Source organism: Tetrahymena thermophila (assembly GCF_000189635.1).
Source record: "Tetrahymena thermophila SB210 genomic scaffold scf_8254369, whole genome shotgun sequence".
In the NCBI taxonomy this organism is placed as follows: Eukaryota; Ciliophora; class Oligohymenophorea; order Hymenostomatida; family Tetrahymenidae; genus Tetrahymena; species Tetrahymena thermophila.
Genome location: NW_002476153.1, coordinates 50,217 through 69,834, shown reverse-complemented (window position 1 = coordinate 69,834; position 19,618 = coordinate 50,217). Strand labels below are relative to the sequence as shown.

Genomic DNA, 19,618 nt, shown 5'->3' with positions numbered 1-19,618 from the left:
TTTGACAGAATATTTCTTGTGTTTTCTAGGGTATTTAGACGAATATATACAAATTATTTATTAAAGACAGACACAGAGATTGTTAAATAATTTGATCAATTTTCCTTACGAATATTATTTTAAGAAAATTTTGTCTTTAGGTACATAAAATTCACTAATTAGTATAAATAAAAATATTAATATTTTCCCATGATTATTATTATCATCAATTAAACATATTGCATTTTTTTTCTAGTAATAGTTCTATATATGTTTTCTTATTACTATGATCAAGAAAAATGATCTATATAAAAATAATTGATTTACTCCTTCATAGAGGATCATGCATTTGTTTGAGATATTATAAAATCCTCATTTTCTATATTATTCTGTGTCCTTTCAAATTAACATTTTTAGATGGAAAAAGAAAGTAACATATTTATCTTTTATACATTCATGTTTTGTTATTTAACATTCTATTCTTCTTTATTCAGTGGTATTTGAAATCATCGTGCTTATATGATGCACTTTTCAATCAAATTTTGTAACCTTATAAATTAAAAATAAATAATTTAAAAATCCACACTCATTTAAAAGATAGGAGAAACATCTTTATTTTGTATATTATTGCTAGGAAGAAAAATGTAATGCTAAAATATGAATTGATTTCGTACAATATTACCATACAATTTTTTAATTCATTTTAAAAATATGCAAGCTTGTAAAAGTAGTACAAAATTTTTAAGTTTAAAAAAATTTGTGAAAAAATTAACGTAACAAATATAACCAAGTTTTATCATAGAAGAAAATAGTTTTTAATAAAAAGAATAATGTAAAATACAAGGATAATATGGAAAATTGAGTAAAGAAAAAAATAGTACAAAAATTAAGATTTGGCTTTAATCTAAAAATTTATGGAAAACAAATAAAAATTAATTATTAAAAATTCGATCTAACTAATTAAAATCAATCAAATTAATACAATTCAATCTAATCCAATCCAGATAGCAGCGTTCGTTCGTTATTCTCGTCAGAAAATTTAATTGAGTCATTCAAAAGAGAAAAATTTTTAAAAAACCATTCACTTTATCAATATTTTTTTATTTTATTTTATCATTTTTATTTTTTGAGAAGGAAAAGGTTTCAAAGCCCAAAAGCTTTAAAATTTAGTTTTAAATGAAAATATTTAAGTTAATTTATTACATTATCAAATACTAAAACTTGAAACTCTCAAAGACTAAATATGTCAAATTATCTATTTAATTTCCTTTTTTAATGCAAATAAAAGAGGATGATAATGCAGTTTTCGATTTATTAAAAATATCTAACACCGGCTTATAAAAAGTACAAAAATTAATTAAATTTGATGTAACTCAAGTATCGAACGAAATATGGATATGTACATATATAACATAGTAAACAATTTATAAAAAAACAAATAAAATTTGATGCATAAATTCGAATTATCTAAAAAATATATTTGTCAAATATTCACACAAATTTATATAAATTGAGATCCTCATAATTTTGAACATGTAAAAATTAAATAAATTTAAATTTTTTGGCTAGCTAAATTATTTTTTTCTAGTCAATAATATGATGGAAAACTAACTAGCCTTTAGTTTAATTTTCAAATTAACCAGCTCTCTTGGCACACTGTTATAAAAAAATAAAATAAATTAAAGTAAGTGAGCTGTTTGTATATATTTATTTTGTTTTTATTTATTGATTTATCTGTTTATTAAATGTTGATTCTATTTCTCTAATGTAGGAACTTCATTCAATCAATCAATCTACTTAATTCTTTATGTAAAATTTAAAGCATTTTAAATTTTTAATTTCTATGTCTTTAATTATTAAAACATTAGAACCCCATTTAAAATCACTCCAGTCTAAGTCTGTGTGTATGAGCTCAACCATATTTGAAGAAAGAGGAATGCTTTGTTTTTGCATCTCTTCATTATCAAACTGTTGAGGATCTTTCACTCTAGAAAGCTTATAAGCATCGAATTCATTCACTAAATTCATTTCACCTTCAGGCACTCTACTAATTTCGTATCTATCTTAATCATTTTCTATGTAGAGAGCATGTGTTTAAAGTTTATGACTCATCCAATCTTTCGATTCATCACTTTTATCACAAAAGTTGACAATGCTATACTTATATGCTGGGTCATTACTCAAATTGAATATTATATTTACTTCAGGGATAGGCAAAATATTTCTAGGCTAAAGGACGAAGTTTGGTTTAATCTTTTAATAAAAATAGATTTTTAAATTTGTTTGCTGTTTTTTAAAGTAAAAATAATAGACAAGCAGTTTAAAAAGTTAAAATAACTAGCCAATCATATTTTGGTTGCACTAAAAGCTAAAACTAAACACAAAATTAAATTTATAGAGCAAGTAAAGGTCAGCGCTCTTTTTTTTTGCTAGTTAAAAAATAACAAACAGCTCAACTCAAAAATTTAGGTTTAAAATCTAGTTAATCTATTATTGATATGATTAATTCTAATAAGAACAAAAAAATAAGATAGCGTAAAATTCATAAACAGCTTTGAATTAATGGTCAGCTAGGGTTTTAAAAAAATTTTTTAAAAACTTGATAAATTGGTGACATATTTATTTCATTAAAAACCACTGAACTATTTTTATTAGATAAATCAATCAATTTTTCTAAATCAATATTTTTAAATTATTGGATTATCTTGACTTTAATATAGAAACTAAGTTAAAAAATATATTGATAAATTTTAACTAAATATAGCTAAAATGGTTAGTTGTTAGTGATAGTGATAAATGCATAGTAGCATTTTTTAATATAATATGATAAATTTTTTATATTCCTTGTTTGTTTTTCAAAGTTTGTCTTAAAATATTTATTTTTTTTAATTTATAGAAAAATAAAACTCTAATTTTGAAAAAAATTAGAAACTTTTTATCATAATGATGATTCTACAAATGGCTTGTCTATCACAATTATTTTGCAAAAAATTTTCATAATTTTACTTTCTTTCTACCAACAGGGGTACACATCAAAGCAGCGTTTCTATTTAGATCCTCTTACGAACCAAGGGTTGTAATGAAATTGCATGAGTTTGGCTTTATTGTGTATCCTTGATAAGCTTTATTTGAACGAGAGGTGATGTTATTCTTTTCCTGGCTGATATATGTTTTTCTGTTTTTACTAACTGTGAAAGTTACTTATACTCCTGCGTATTTAGAATCCTTCAAAAGTTCAGGTTAATCAAACTTTACAAATCCATGATGTATTAAAATGCAAACAATATCAGAGTCGCTTGTATAATTTTCACTTCCCCATATATTTCTAGAAAGGTACTACTTATTGAAACGATGTATGTACTCTTTAGATACTCTAACTTCTATTGTTTAATTTAATTGCTCACTAAGATCGGGTAACTTAACACCTAATTATTTATAATAGATTTTTAAATAAAATTTTATAAATAATTTAGTAGATCTTTATTATAATTTTGATAATATAGCTTAATTATAATCTTTAATATCTAGTTTATTTATTTATTTACTTATGTATTAATTTATTTATTTATTATTCATAAAGTTATTAATCGTTTACCTTCCTTGTATAAGTAAAATTTAGATGATAGTTTCTTTGTAGGTTTAGGAGCTTGCTATTAAGTTGCTGTGCTTTAAGATGCTTATGGCGTTTGGTTAGTTGGAGTTGTAGCTTGATTTCCGTTTGATAAAGAATTATTTTGGGTAGCTTGTTGTATTTAGCTAGTCTTTGGCTAATCTTCTTCTAGCTATCTTTGTGCCATATTTCTTTTTTAATTTAATTTCTAATTCTATGCTTATGATGGTTCTTAAGACTACTTGTTAGCATTTGAAGTTTACTAGTTTGCAGATTTAGATATATTTTATTTGCTACTACTACTGGTGGGTGCTTAATTGTTATTTTACTTAGATGCATTAAGGTGCTATGAATTACTACTACTATTTGCTTTGCCTTTTTGCTAGGTTTTTTTTTAAGAAGCTGAGTTAGATTACTATTAACCTTTTTTCTTTATATTCGAGTTAGCACCTTAGCTTTTATCATTTTCTTTGCTATCTTTTTAATTATTACCACCTTCTTATCCTTCTTCTTCATCTTCCTTGTCTTCGTCTTCTTTATCTTCATCATTCTCTTCATCACTTTCCTTTTGTTGATTATGAGTATGATTATTATTATTGGCTTCTTCATCAATATTTGCCTCATCAACTTCTTCCTATTCATCTGCTGGCTATTCCTCCTCCATATCTACATTTGGTTCTTCTTCTTTTAGATAATAAAGTCATAAAAAATTATTTTATTTTAAAATTTCTAATATCTCATATTAGGCCGGGAAAAATAAAGAGTAAATAAATTTATGAATAAAAGTTATTATTCTTACTTTTTTTATTATGTTCAGACTCAGCAGCATCTTAAGAAGATTATTTTTCAGTAGGTTTATTTTCAGAAGTTTTTGTTAATTATGGGGTAAGTGATTATTTTTCTTTTTCAGCTGCTTCAGGCTAGCTTCCTTCTTCATTATTTCCCTATTTATTGGAACCCTTATCTTTTGATTCCTTTTACTACTTACTAAAAGCGTTATTTTTTTATGGAGAATTATTATCAGATTTCTTGATTGGCTACTCTTCTAAAAATGATAAGTTGCTTGATACAGAGGATTCGTATTCTATTTCTTCCATTTCACTTTATTTACTCATCTGTATGTAATACTACTTTAAATATTTATGAACACTTTTTACTTTACTTTATTAATCAAAATTACTACAAAATGATATTTTTTTTATAAAATTAATTATTTTCAATCAATTAATTAATTCAAGTTAAATATTATAAATCAAATGATAGATTTGCCAAAATATGAAGTGCTTTTAATATGAATATCTATCAAGCTGCTACTTAAATATTATCTGATTAAATGTACCAAAAACGAGATAACTCTCATAATTTATATAACTAAAACATTTTACATATAAATATTTGATATAAAAGTGATATTTGCATAATAATTTTTTTTAAATAAAATTCATAATTGAAATTTTTTATAAGCCATTTTGTTATTTCAATAAAAACTTATGGTGATAAAAAATAAATTTTTAAGCTGTTAATTTTTCATTTGAGCTTGTTTTTTTTAAATATAATAAAAGATTGTTGATCCACTCATTGAATTAAAGGTAATTCCTTCAATTAATTTATTTTAAAAGCTCGTCAACAAACTCTTCGTAGCTCTTATTATAGCCTTTTTAGAACGATTCGTATTTATCCTCAATTAATTTATAATAAAACCTAAATAAAAATAATATTTTTATTCAAATATTTGTTATTTTATTTATAAATTTATACTCAAATTCTCTTGGGTCACCTTAATCTGTAATTATAATACTGAAATCTACATAAGATCTTGTCTTGATACTTTATTTATTTATATTACATTAATAAATTTACATTCAAATTAATAAATTTACTAAGATAGACTGTTTAAAAGTATCATTACTTTTTCAGATACCGAAGATGTATTTTTATAAAATTCATCCTTTTTATTTTTTTAAATATAAATTAATTTAAATAATTTATTATTTATTTTCAAAAAAATACCTTAGTTTTTTTCTTTATTTCGGTTAAATCTGTAGTATTAAAGACAGATTTTAAGGTATCTTACTGTACATTCCTATTAAGTAAATATAATTTTAGCTATTCAGAAGAAAAAGAAATATTCTTACGCTGAAATAATGAAAATAATAAATTCTTTTCCAAAATCTCCTAATATAATTTCTTTATCATAAATACTTTAATAGCTCAAACTTAGAGATTTAGGAAAGACATATTGTCCTTTTTCATCATATACTTTAGAGTTTTTGATTTCCTCTAAGTCAAATATGATTGGCACAAATTATGAATCTAACTCAGTTGGACTCATTCGTTAATAGGAAATTATCTAATTTAATGCACTATCTAATCCTTAAGGAATATCTTCTATTTTGTAATAAATAAATATTTTACTTGATTTATTATGAATTTAAATTACTTTATAGAAAATTCTTCTGCTTAAACAACCCTAAGATGCTTAAAATAACTATTTCCATACATGGGAGTAAAGCTGCCTTTATAATTAATAAATTAATTTCAATCTAAAAAAACAGAATAAAATAGTTAGTTAGTTACTCTGTTACATTACAATTAAATAGATATTAATAATCTAAGCTACTGAGTTACATATGTTTCAAATTGCTTGCTATCTCCTATCTTGTGAATTATCTGTTTATATTGAATATATCTCATATAACTTTATAATTTAATAAAGTCTTTTTTACTTATTCCAAGTATAGTTTAGAGTAATAAGTCATTAATATCTTTGGGTTTATACTTTAAAATATGTTCAAATGATTATTCGTCAAAGGCAATATAAAATTATGAACTCTCATAATCCTCTGCTGTTTAGTGTTTGTAAAAAGAAGACAACTCTATTTAAATTTATGATAAAATAAACTGAATATTGTATTTAATTTTTTTCAAAAAGTGAATAATTAAGTCTAAGATAATAAAATTTAAATTATATTTTTAGATTTAATTGAAAATTATTCCAAATAAATAATTGATATAATAATGAGCTAATTTACCTAAAAGCAGAAATAATTTATTTTATTTTATTGTATTTCATTTTAAACTTCTAAAATAATATGAGTTTTCCTATAAATAAAAATAAGATTTGATTATTTTAATTTTAAAAATAAAATTACACATCGCAGTTCATATTTAGCAAATTATATGTATCTGTCCTCAAGCTAGTATTACCCATACAATTAGAAATTGACCACCCATTTGAGCATCTAAGTCTTAAAACTGATTCGAAACTTTACTTAATAGTAATTGATTCTGCTAGGTCACTTTGATACTTTTTATTTTAGATGTCAGCTGGGGAAATATCATAAATTTCTCCATTTGTTTCTTTAGTTATTTTATAAACAAAGGATACTATATCCCTAGATAACATAGATTTCTAATAAAATATGCAAGGAGTAATAAAAGTGTCTTCGAACTTATTTTATATTGAAAATATTGTATAATTTTTATTAACTGGAGCTTGAACATTCAGACTAGAATGAAAAATAAATAACTTTCCACCTGTAAATTTAATATGATCTAAACTAAATTCAAGTGCTTTAAAAAATATATTCTAATTTTATTTTGCTGCTTGCTTTTAACTACTAGATTCACTATCAAAATTTTTATATTTCTATTCGTACATTATTTCAATTTAATCTAATAAAGTAAAAAGATGCTTTTCACAATCTGAAAAGCTGTTAACTATGTCATCTGGAAAAGGATATTCGTAATCTAATTTTTAATGTTTAGGCTCTATTGCTTATTTAACAATTGGATCTTACTTGGGTTTTATATTTTCTATAAGTTTAGTAAAGAAACCTTTCTCACCCTTTTCTTCTTAATTTTCTGTAGTTTATTCATTTAAATGAAACAAAGTATCTTTGTTTAAGATATCCATTTATTCCTCTAAATCTTTATACACAAATATTTATGGATTTTTCAATCTACTGCTTATGTTGAACAAGTGTAGTTCATTATCATATCCTATAATTCCTATCTTTTTAAATTATATATTTAAAATAATTAGGAATTAACTAAAATTATATTTTATAAAAACCTTAATATGTGATTTATTTGATTGCATTGTTTTCGACATTAGAGCGCTTCTTATTCCTTCACAAGTACTCCTTAAAAACCCATTGCTAACAGATTACTGACTAACATCTATCATAAACCAATACACTACTTCTAGATCTCTCTTCACTCTATACCTGTTAAAATTAAAATAATAAATTTAGTTTACGATTAAAATGTAAGCTAAGATTTCAATCTTTGATAACTTTTTCATTTAAAACATCATTTTTAATTCAACATTGTTCAAAAATTATAAACAAAATTTAATTTTACTTGCTAGGAAGCAATATATCGTAAGAACCATGTTAGAGTTCTGGCCTGACAGCTCTGATATTAAAAATTTAATCTTTGTATACTTTTGGTACTGGCTGCATATTAAAACACATATTGCATTTCCATTTGCATAAACTTTCTAAAATTTCACAGAAAGGATTAATTATTGTCTAGCATGCTTAACATCTAGGTACATCTTCTTCATTCATGTATGGAGTTAAGTATAATTAATTTTTCTTAAGCTTAAAATTGACTGTATCTAAGCACTGTTTGTTTATTTATTTATTTAAAAATGCTAAATAACAACCCAGATAAAACAACAAATAATAATACTATTTATTTTCCAGTATTAAAAATTTAAATAACTTAAAATTACTTCAGGCTCATGAAAAGGAGCTAGTGATATTGCTAAAGGTATGCGGCACTCGTTCTAAATTTTATTATTTATAGGAAAATAATTGCTACTGCTCTAAATACACTCTGGAGAACTATTATAATCTCTAGAATCTCTTTATTTATTTTTATTTTTAGATTAATCTAATAGTTTTTAATGTTTTAGCTTAGCTTCTTCTTGCTCTCTCCTTTTTTATAAATTATATTATTGTTCTTTCTCTTCCTATTCTTTTGAGATTCCATAAATTTCTCTTTCTATTTCAGAATAATGAACATTTTAAACATTATTGCTGAATTGATTGTTGTCATCGATATCCTCTTAAGAGTCAGACAGATCGTACTCATTTTAATTTCTTATTTGATTGGCTTGCTAATATTGAGGTTTTATTACATTATTGTAATACTATTTGCTTTGCTAAATTTAATTTTGCTAGTTACTGCTTGCTTATTGATAAGATTATTCTTATTGCCTATTATAAACATTTTGCTATTATAAATGATCATAGTTGTATTAACTTTGTGCTTAATTATAATTATTTTTTTAATAGCTGTTATGGCCTCCATTCTATAAATCCTAAATATTGCTTTACATTTAGTTACTATGAGATTAACCATTTAATTCATATTCATTAGAATCGTTCATAATATCCCCAAGCTTTTACTCATCATAAGAATTGTTTACTTGCTATTAATATTAGTCGTAATCGTTTTCCTAATTAAAACCATCATAATCATCGTTTTCATCTCTTAGATAATTGTCAGTTGCACTTGTATTTTAAAGCTATGAGTTTGAAAGATGATTTTTTTCTTCTCCTCTTTTAATTATTTTTTAATGAACACTCATATTGACTTATTTAATATTCGCTAATAATTAATAAAACTCTATTCTTCTCCTACTTTCTTCAAAATCTAATTATATATTATATAAATTATTTTCAATGATTTTTATTAAATTTCAAATCACCTTGCTATAAAAATATAAACTTGATGTGTTTTATCAAAAGTAAGGATTACATATTATTTAAATAATTACGTTAATTAAGAAGATAAATGCATTTTTTTAGTTTAATTCGCTACTCCTTCAACAAATTTTAAAAATATTTATTTATTATCATTTAATGAATAGGATTACTTCTAAAAAATATTTTTATTCTAAAGTTAAATTATAATAAAAAACTGCAACAAAAAAAAAATAAACATTTAAAAAGTAAATAAAAAATTTGCTTAAAAACACCATTAAAATTACAGCTTTTCTAAGCCATTAATAGCAATAATAACTCTTTTTAATTAAAATGGATTATTAATTAATAAATTATAAAATGAAGAAAAGTTAGTTAATTAGACTAAAGATTTAAAAAAGTCTAGTTGGTTTCTATAATAAAAAAAACAAAATTTAATAAATAATTTTGTAAATTAGAGATAGTAGAATTAATCGATTTTCAATAATTACTTATAATTTTTTGAATTGATAAATTTGAAATAAAATTCAAAGATAATATGTAAATAAATATTAATTTTAAAATCAACTTGAGCTGTTTGTTATATGTTTATTAAAAAGTTAATGGTTAAGAGCTTTTAACTTTTGATTTTCAAGAATAATTTCTTAAATTTATTCAGGAGTGTAGCTGACGGAAGATGTGGCTGATGATTTTATAATAGAAGCTGATGCTGCTCCTCCAAGTAAGAATTTAGTGGTTTACAAGAAAGAAGATGCAGTGAGTTTTTCTTTTTTTGATTTTTTAATTGCTTTTTATATCGAAGGCATTATAAATCTATGTTCCTTAGCATTTTCGCTGATGTTGACAGATTCACCTTCTTCGTATCTGTGGAAAGCTTTAAATGAAATCATTTTTTTAGCATGACTAAGTGGGTTCTTTTAATCAAACTCTTTAGGTCTTCTAAATATGCACATATTATTAATGCTTTTATTAAACATATTCATGGTTTTTATGATTTGGCCATCGAAATCCCAAAAAACTAAGAGACCATCTTTACTTGATGATATGATTTATTTGGCTTCTTCGTAGAGCTTAACGTTTGTTACTTCACTGTTATGTCCTTTAAATACAATGTGCTTATTCATTCTTTATCTCTCTATATTAGGGGTTTCAGTGACTTCATCAAGATCGATCTTATAAGCAAAATTATCATTAACTTTAATTTTATAAAGGTTATTATTCTTGCAGCCAATAATGACGTACTCTTCTTAACTATCTATCTCGATACAATTTATTTCACTTTCTACACTAAATTATCCAAGCTTGTTTCCTTTGCTTAAATCCCAGACTATTAATTACCATTAAAATAATATTTAATCATTTTGCTCATTCATAAAATTAAATTGTACCTATAACTGTTTTATCTGATCCTGCTGTGTATAGTTTTCCTAAAACACCTCTGCTTTATCTCATGCAATTAATTTTTTCACTGTGACCAATTAAAGTATATCTAGCCTTTAACTCTACTTTATTATCTATATTATTTAAAAGAGTTTTAAAATTAATATTTAAGTGACAAGTTATAAAGAAATATTTTTGATTTTTATTTAAAATTATATATTTACTGTTTAAGTCAAGCTTCATTTTTGATGATGATGCTAATAGTGAAGATAACAAATATATCTAGCATATTCCATCTTCTCCTGCAGAAATAATCAAACCATCATCATTTGAAAATTGTAAACATGTAATTTTCTTCTAATGGGCTTTGTATTTTTTAATAAGATCTCCTGAAAATGTTTCCCAAATATAAACAAAACCAGTAATGCTGGCTGCAGCAAAATAAAACTCTGAGTTGCTTATTGCAGTTGCAGTAATTTTTTCTGTGCAACTTACACGAAGGAAAACCTTTTTAGAGTTAATGTTCCACATATTTAAAATAGTTTTTTAATTTTAGAATCCAATAATGTGACCCATTTTAGGTGCAACACATAAAGTATTTTTAGCTATTTAAGATGATTCATCAGAGTACTATTCTAAAATTCCCCTAGTTTTAGGATCAATCAAAGTAATCTAATTCATATCTTCGACTGAAACTAATATGACTTCGCTTGATGGTTTAATAACTTCTTCCATTTCTATATATTCTTGTGCAACTTTTCAGAATTATAATAAATATTATCAATTATTTACTTTTTTAATTCGTTCTTATATAAATTTAGATCAATAATTAACTTTTAGCAGGAAATATTAATCAAAAGCAACAATATCCTTGATAGAATTTCACATTTCATTTTGAACCTTATTTGCTATTTATTATTCCTGGTAGATATTCCTCTAAAGTATTTTCTTTTAAAGAATAAATTTGATTTTAAAAGATCTTAAAATATAAATAAAATTTGCTAAGTAGAATCATCTAACAATAAACCATTTCCTAATTTCAATTTATTTTTTTTAAATTATCTTATTATAATATAATTCAGAAGATATTATTAAAATAAAGTGATATTTAAATGGTTTTTCAAGTAAAGTAAAATAAATTATTCGAGTTTTGAGCAACTAGTCTTTGAATATATCCTGTAATAAGAAATATAAGTAAACATTTTGGCTTTGATTTATAAATTTATTTGGAAGCAGACAAACTGATATTAAATTATTATTTATATTTTGAGACAAAACAAGTATATAATTTATATAAAATAGCAAAACATTTTGTAGATTGATTTATTTTATCCTTATGGAATATTTCATATTTAAAACAAACAAAATTGATAAAATAACTAAAAAGTCAATTCATATTACAATTTTTAGTTTAATCCATTTTTTACCTCAGTAGTTAAGCCCTAGTCTATGCATTTAATTAAGGTCTTGCATTGACTGACTATTACAAAGGAGTTTACTGCAAAAATGAAGAAGATTATCCACCAGTATTTTACTAATTTTTGAACTAATTTATCTATTTTTCGAATTCAGACATATTATCAGTCTATTGTTATTAGTTATTGTTGTTATATGAGTTTTGAACATATTTTTATTTATATAATTTATAATATTCATCGTTAGTTAGAGGCTTATTAGATGGTTAGTTTTAATAAATTTCCTAAATAATTTGCTAAGCCTAGTTTGGATCTTAATTATTGTTACCCATTCTAGTGTTTTATTCCCCCATATTATTATTTTAAGTTTCATTGTTGTTATTAATAATTTTAGGAGCAAAAATATTATTTTTTTATACCAAATTTTAATTATTATTTTGGTTATTCAAAGAATTGTTGTTATTCTAATTATTCTAAAAAATATTGTTATTTTAATTATTCTAAAGGATATTGTTTTTATTTTAAAATATGTTGTTGTTATTTTGGTTATTCTAAAAGTTATTATTATTATTGTTTTGATTATTCTGAAACAAATTGTTGTTACTGTTGTTTTAATTACTTTACAAATTACTTTGATTATTCTAAAAAATATTATTATTATTATTATTATTCTAGTTATTTTGCATCATGTTAGAATTTTAATTATTCTATAAATTATTGTTATTTTAGTTGTTTCCCTAATTATTGTTAGAAGTATTCTAAAAAATATTATTGTTTTGATTATTTTAAATAGATACATTGCTCTATCTATTTTAGAAGATGCTACTATTTAAGTTCTAGTTATTTTAGAAAATACCACCACCTTATTAATTTATTTGTTAATTTTATTGTTAAGACTTGTTAAAAATATTATTATTATTATTATCTGCTTGATTTTAAGTGTTTATTTGTTATCCGTTATTTCTATTTTATCCAAAAATGTTAACAACTTATCCTTATTGGTTGTTATTTTATTGTTAAGCACTATTTGTGGTTTATTAATTATTCTTATTTTGAATAAAAATATTGTTTGTTTGATTATTTTATTAGCCTTAAAATATATTATTTGCATTAGAGTTATTTTATTTGTTTTGGAAAATATTATTATTGCTATTGTTATTTCCACTTTCATTATTTTTTTAGAATATGTTAATATTTTGATTGCTTTATTATTAGCTTTAATTTTATTGATTTCCACTTTAACCTTATTGAAGAACATTTTAGTTGTTCTTAGCAAATATGTTAACTTATTTGTTATTCATACTTAAAGGTTGATTTACCTATTATTGTTAAATCACTTGGTTATTCTACTAGTTCATCTGTTAATTTTATTAAAATGTATTTTAATTATTGCTTGAATTATCTGCTTTTTAGAAAATATTTGATTAATTTTAAGTATTTAGACTATTGCTATTTGTATTTTAATTGTTCATGTTAGCAATACTGTTACTTTATAGAGATTAATTATTACTTTTGAAGATATTTATTTGTTAAGTGTTACTATTTGTATTTTCTTGAGTGTTATTGTTGGGTGTATTTTATTTGGCAAATATATTAATAGAGGGTTGTCCTGATTAATTTTAATTTGCTTAATTCATATTATTAGTTATTAATTAAGTTGATATTTGCTTATTTTACTGCTACTAATTTTACAATTAAATTTATTAGTTAGGTTTCTGATTTTGATTTATTTGGTTATTTTAGTTCTTCTAAAAGATATTTACTGGTTGCTGTTATTAATTTTAAATGTAAAGTTAAGGCTAACTATTTGATTTGTTTAGAATATTTTAACCTTAAATATTTTATTGTAATTAGTTATTGTTTTAAAATATAGACTAAGAATTGCTTTTTGATTATAAAGCTATCATTGATTAGTTTTTAATCAACTATTACTAAGAAAGCTAACCATATTTTTCTTAATATCTTTGTTCAGCTTCTTTATATCTATTTAATTTGTAATTAAGATACCTATTCATCTTAATTTAAGGATCATCATCCAAGCTTACAAGGATAGATGAAAAATCAGATCTTTAGCTTTATTTAAAGTAATAGAATTCATTTATATCTCTTTCTTACTCACTTTATTGCTGTAAATAACCAGAATCCTAGCTGTTTACTTCCTCTTAATTATCCTATTCGTTCTCTTGGAAGTCTTCATAAAAATTTTATGTTTTGTATTTTAGTTAAATTACAGTTTTCTTTGAGTTCTTCTTGAGAAAGTTAAACATCTACATGCTTTATTTATTTTAAATTCTATCCACTCCAAATTTAGAAATGCTAAGTAATTCTTTTTTCTCGATTAACCTTTTTTTATCTTAGTTTTCTTCTTTCTTTGATTCATTCTTTTCAAATTCTGAAATCTATAATTCTATTCCAAAATCTAATACTTTATTTACTCTTCCTAACGTTGGCAAATCATTTTCTTTAGTAAAAGCTTTAATTTGTTTGGTTTTTTGTAAATAATCTATTTCTTCATCTTCTGATACTTCATCAAATTTAAGATTTCTAAAATCTAAGTTCGGTTTTTTATCTCCTTAAATATTTTTTTATGGAGTGTTGTCCTCTTTTTTTATTTCGGTTTCTCCTTCGTATTCCTACTTCAATTCTGAACATTTTTCTTATTTTATAGACGAAATTCCATGATCAAATGCATTTTCCCTTTTTTAAACACTTTTTGCATTACTTTTTATAGAGCTTAAAAAATCTTTGTAAATAGAGCTTTGATTTTCAAAAAGAGAAAAATGCTATTGGTTTTTTTTCTTTACAGTTGTTTAAAATAAAGTTTCTTCATCATCAAAATTATAGCCTTTCTTAATAGCACTAAGACATAAAAAATCAATCTATTTTAGTAATTCATTAGGCTTAATTTGATTGATTTCATCAAAACTTATTCTCTTGATATCTTGATCAATAACTTTTATCTCTTCAATTTTATTAATAATTTTATTTTTCAAAAACTCAACAAAAAGCTTCTCTCGGTCTATTTTTGTTTAATTAAATTTAAGAAAACTAAAATAAATAATTATGTAATTTACATTAGTATGGAAGCTTTAAATACATTTTTATTTGCAAGGAATCTAATTTCTGTGCTTCTTACTAATTATAATCTCCTGTTTTCAAACCTTTACTACTTGTTTCCAGAATTTGCTCTAGCCTATTTAGAAAGCAGCTCATTAAATAAATTTTTTTATCAAATATATCTGTTTTAAAATTGTAATTGTTTCTAAAATATTTAATTTAATTTAAGTCCAACTTATACTATCCCTACTATTACTTTATTACATGTCTAATGCTTTGAGGATACTCAAATATCTTTTAAAAATAGTTTATTGGCAAATTTAAATTTTGAACTGTGTTAATTAAAATAATTTCTAGCTTTTGAATTCCACTTTCAAATAATAATTTAATATCTGAGTCAATAAAACAGTAGTTTTTGTTTATTTCACTCACAGCTAATTTAATAAAATTGAATTAATATAAAAATTAAATTACTTAATAGAAAATTACTTTGCAACAAAGGGCCAGTCACAGGAAATATCTTGGTGTTATCAATATTTTTGAGATGTTCAAGTTTTTTTTCTAACCACCTTACAATCTTAAACTTTTATATTGTAATTTAGTCATATTAAGATAAAATCTATTATTAAAGTTAGTTTTTCTACTTAATTGTGTTATTCTATAGAGAAATAGTAGGATTTTAGTTATTTAGAAGAGATATCTTCGTTTAAGTTTCAAAAATTGATTATTAGCCTAAATTATTTGAATTACTATTTTAAAAAATGCTACTTTTGTTGTTGTTGTTGTTGTTATTATTTTATTATAAAATTTGTTAATTCTAATTTTAAAATATATTATTTGAATTTCCTTATTGTTGTTATTATTATTATTATTGTAAACTTATCTATTTCTATTGCTGTTACTATTAAATCTATTGATTTTACTATTATTAAGCTTATTGGTTTTGCTGTTATAGTTGCAATTGATTACCTAATTATTGTATAGAATTTTACTTAGGACCATTTTTTAAATCTTAGTTTGTTGAATTTCTTTAAGTTTATTGTTAGGTATTAACTTATTGCTATTGATTATTAGTGTTCTCTATTTATTATTCGTTTGTATTATTTATGCCGAATGTTATCTATTTTTATAATTTCAAATCTGGTAAGGCAATTTAATTGTTATTTGATCCCTATATCTATTAATTTTAATTTTCGAATATATTTAATTTATTTTTTTATCCTGTGCTATTCGCTTCTTAACTTTAAGAAAGCTAGGTCTCTTCTTTGATAGGAATTAGAGGATTTTATCTAACAATGTTTATTGTTTTTTAATTTAATATATTTATCTAAGTTTAATGTATCTATTATTAATTTTCTTCTGTGTACTCTTCATAATATTAGGTTTGATAATTATTATTTTGACTTTGCTATTCTTTCTAATTATTTTTGATTTACTAGTTATTCTATATATCTTAGAATAACGAGGATTTACTGCTATTTTAAGTTTATTTTTGCATTTAAGGATTTTACTTTGAACTATTGCCAAATAAATTAATAGCACTCTAGGATTAACTTTGTAAGCTTTACTTTTAAGGAGGTGCAAATAAGGAAGTAACATTTATTTACTGTTGTTTCTCTTGGTTATTAGAAGAATTATTTTGCAGAGACTATTAATTTTATTGTTATAAACTACTCTGCTATTAATTATTTTGATTAAATATTTATGATGGAGGTTGATTTAATTTTTATTAATCTACTATATTTTGCTAACTTTAGTTGTTAGTTTTATTACCAAAAATATTAACGCCTCCATTATTTTATTGGCTTTACAAAGATTTATTTTAAAAAATATTATCTGTATTTTAATTGCTCTTAATCTAGCCTTATTAGTTATTTGATTATTAATTTTTGTTGCCAAATATGTTAACTTATACTGTATTTTATGGTTAATTCTATTAAACTCTTGTTTGTTACATTTACTGCTCTTACATATATTTTTACTTTAGCTCGTTTTGTTAAAATATATTCAAATTATTATTTAAATTCTTTGGCTAAGGCAAATTACCCATATTATTTGCTATCTCTGAATTTTCTTATCCTTAATTAATCTTTATTCCAGGCAAACCATTCTATTAAATCTTTTAAAAGATGTTTAAAGGAGTTTATTATTAGCTTTAAGGTTGTTATTAATTTTATCTATTAGCAAATATGTTTTAACTCATTTAATTTGAAATATTCTAGCTTTCTTTTAAAAAAAAATATTTAGTAAATCTTTTAATAATTTAATAATAATGAAAATTCATTAGAAAACAAAATCTCCCCACAATTCAAAATGCTTATATTAATAATTTGCTCATTTAATTAATTAAATAAATTACCTTTTTATTAAATATTTTGATTTGACGAAAACCCGCTGAAATTTGAAATTTATTAGCCAGGCTACATCTGATTTTAGCCTATTACAAATTCTTAATTATTGTTATTATTCTATAAACCAACTTAATAGTTATTTGTGATTTGATCTTCTACAATAGCATTCATGCTATTATTATTATTACTATCATTGGTATTTTGCTTGCCTTTTAGGCTGTTTTTAATGTTAAACATTTTTCGATTATGGTCTTGTGTTTTACTAAAATTTCTCTAATTTTATGTCATATCGAAGCTATCTCTATCATTTGCTTTTCTCCTTTCTTCTTCAGCATTGCTATATAAATCATCTCCCTCATTGAACTAAAGCTTCTTTTATAAAGTATTTTGTTTCAATAATTAATTTTTTGCTAAAACTCTACCCAAAGAATACATATTAGTAAATACAATAAAAGAAGGTTCTATTTCAGTATTATTATAATAAGGTTCTTCATCGATTCTAGTCTCTATGAGGCATACACCTTTTATTGTGGCATCTTATTTTCTTAAGGATTATGAGCATGGTAGTGTAAATTAATATTGAGTATCATATGGATTTTTAGCTAAATTAAACTCTAATTTATCTGCATAAATATAATAATATAATTATCATTAAGTACATTTTTGAATTAAAACGCAATATACATTAATCAATAGCATATATTAAATCTACAGACGAAGAATAATTATCTGTGATATAGTGAAACATTCCATCTCTAGAACTTGTGATGGTAAAAGCAAATTCTTTAAGCTAATTAGCATCTTATGGGAGTCTGCTGTTTTATAAAATTTAAAACTCACCAATAACTCTTTCACCACCTATCTATTTAAAAAATCTAATGATCCTAACCCATTTGTAATTTGACTAAAAATTTAATCCTGCAACAAGAAAAACAGATTCACTCAACTATTTTAAGAATTTTATGTATTCTTGATCTTTGCTGTATATAAAAATTAACTATTTTACTATTAAGAAACAATATTTAATAAAAATAATTACAGAAATCCACGAAATGAGTATTTTTAAGAGTAGGACCAACTCACTGCTCCATTTTCATTAATGTCAATATCTAAAGTGTTAAAATTATTGTGACAGTCTATATAAAACAGTTAGCTACTATTTTCTAAACAACTAAAGCAGGCTGTTAAAACACCTTCTTTTTAAATTAGCTTTTGGGCTTCTAAAATTACTATGCATAACCATAATGCCCCTTTATCGTCTATGTAAATTAACATTGTATCTAGATTTTAAAGTTAAGATAAATTTTACCATCCATTAAATTTATAGCTGTTTATTCAATTTTTTTTTTTTTGATTTATTAAAATTCAAATTTTTAAGTAGAAATAAGTGAGCAAGGCTTTTTTGAAAATACCATTTGTTTAACTTAAATAGACACAAAGACAAATATTATTATTTCTATTAAATTTTTTTACTTTTTGAAGGACTAAATGCTGTATCTTAAAAGCTAGAAAACTCCATATATAAAATACTGTTGCTGTTGGTCACTGTTTCGAACTCTGAGAAATATGTTTGATTATCTGATATCAAAGTTTTTACTTCAAATATTTTTATGGAGTTATCATTACAAACTGCCAATAACCTTTCATTTGGTGAGAACTTTACAAAGTTTATTACCTCAGATCCTCTTTTGTTCTCATCGCTGCTTATATCTATTTTAAAACACTTACCCTTTTTTTATTTCTATCCGTTTACTCCTAGTTTATGGCTTATCCAAGTTGAATCAGCTAAATATAAATCTAATATTTATATTTATTTTTAAAGTTATAAGTATTTAAGTTAATCAAAATAAGCATAATTTTACTTTTGTTGCGGGCATATGCTAAAAAGCAAAAGGTTGGTGCAAAGTCTATATCGTTATAAAGATATTTTAAGATTTAAATTCATTTAATATGTTAGAAAATTTACCAACGAGAGAACAAAACTTTGAATTAAAGCATGTCCCCGAATATTCTAAACTATAATATTCTGCAAGAGAAAATAAAATTTAAGGATTATCATTCATTTACATTTTATTAAAAATAAAAAATATTTTCCTTTCTAAAGCTCTA

General features: G+C 23.1%; 4 protein-coding genes across 4 annotated transcripts; all 4 read right to left on the bottom strand. All coding sequences in view use genetic code 6, as the record gives it.

Annotated features, from left to right (window-relative positions):
- Positions 1-1,767: 1,767 nt before the first annotated feature.
- On the bottom strand, positions 1,768-4,704 carry TTHERM_00992830 (histone deacetylation protein RXT3; the record flags this gene model as incomplete). Its single annotated transcript, XM_001030946.2, has 4 exons — positions 1,768-2,232; positions 2,986-3,404; positions 3,575-4,273; positions 4,389-4,704. The coding sequence occupies 4 exons, from the start codon at positions 4,702-4,704 to the stop codon at positions 1,768-1,770; spliced, it is 1,899 nt and encodes a 632-aa protein (XP_001030946.2).
- A 483-nt stretch (positions 4,705-5,187) lies between these two features.
- On the bottom strand, positions 5,188-9,191 carry TTHERM_00992820 (Sec23/Sec24 zinc finger protein; the record flags this gene model as incomplete). Its single annotated transcript, XM_001030945.2, has 13 exons — positions 5,188-5,290; positions 5,348-5,416; positions 5,470-5,537; positions 5,600-5,672; positions 5,725-5,977; positions 6,030-6,105; positions 6,167-6,259; positions 6,316-6,465; positions 6,622-6,691; positions 6,742-7,604; positions 7,665-7,818; positions 7,955-8,220; positions 8,331-9,191. 13 exons carry the CDS (start codon positions 9,189-9,191, stop codon positions 5,188-5,190), a joined length of 3,099 nt encoding a protein of 1,032 aa, XP_001030945.2.
- Positions 9,192-9,869: 678 nt separating this feature from the next.
- On the bottom strand, positions 9,870-11,421 carry TTHERM_000992819 (Sec23/Sec24 zinc finger protein; the record flags this gene model as incomplete). Its single annotated transcript, XM_012800281.1, has 3 exons — positions 9,870-10,633; positions 10,695-10,820; positions 10,911-11,421. 3 exons carry the CDS (start codon positions 11,419-11,421, stop codon positions 9,870-9,872), a joined length of 1,401 nt encoding a protein of 466 aa, XP_012655735.1.
- A 652-nt stretch (positions 11,422-12,073) lies between these two features.
- Positions 12,074-19,572, bottom strand: TTHERM_00992810 (hypothetical protein; the record flags this gene model as incomplete). The annotated part of the gene is made up of 9 exons (XM_001030944.2): positions 12,074-15,120; positions 15,176-15,592; positions 15,648-17,384; positions 17,518-18,132; positions 18,194-18,489; positions 18,549-18,789; positions 18,983-19,306; positions 19,372-19,416; positions 19,476-19,572. The coding sequence occupies 9 exons, from the start codon at positions 19,570-19,572 to the stop codon at positions 12,074-12,076; spliced, it is 6,819 nt and encodes a 2,272-aa protein (XP_001030944.2).
- Between the last annotated feature and the right edge of the window lie 46 nt (positions 19,573-19,618).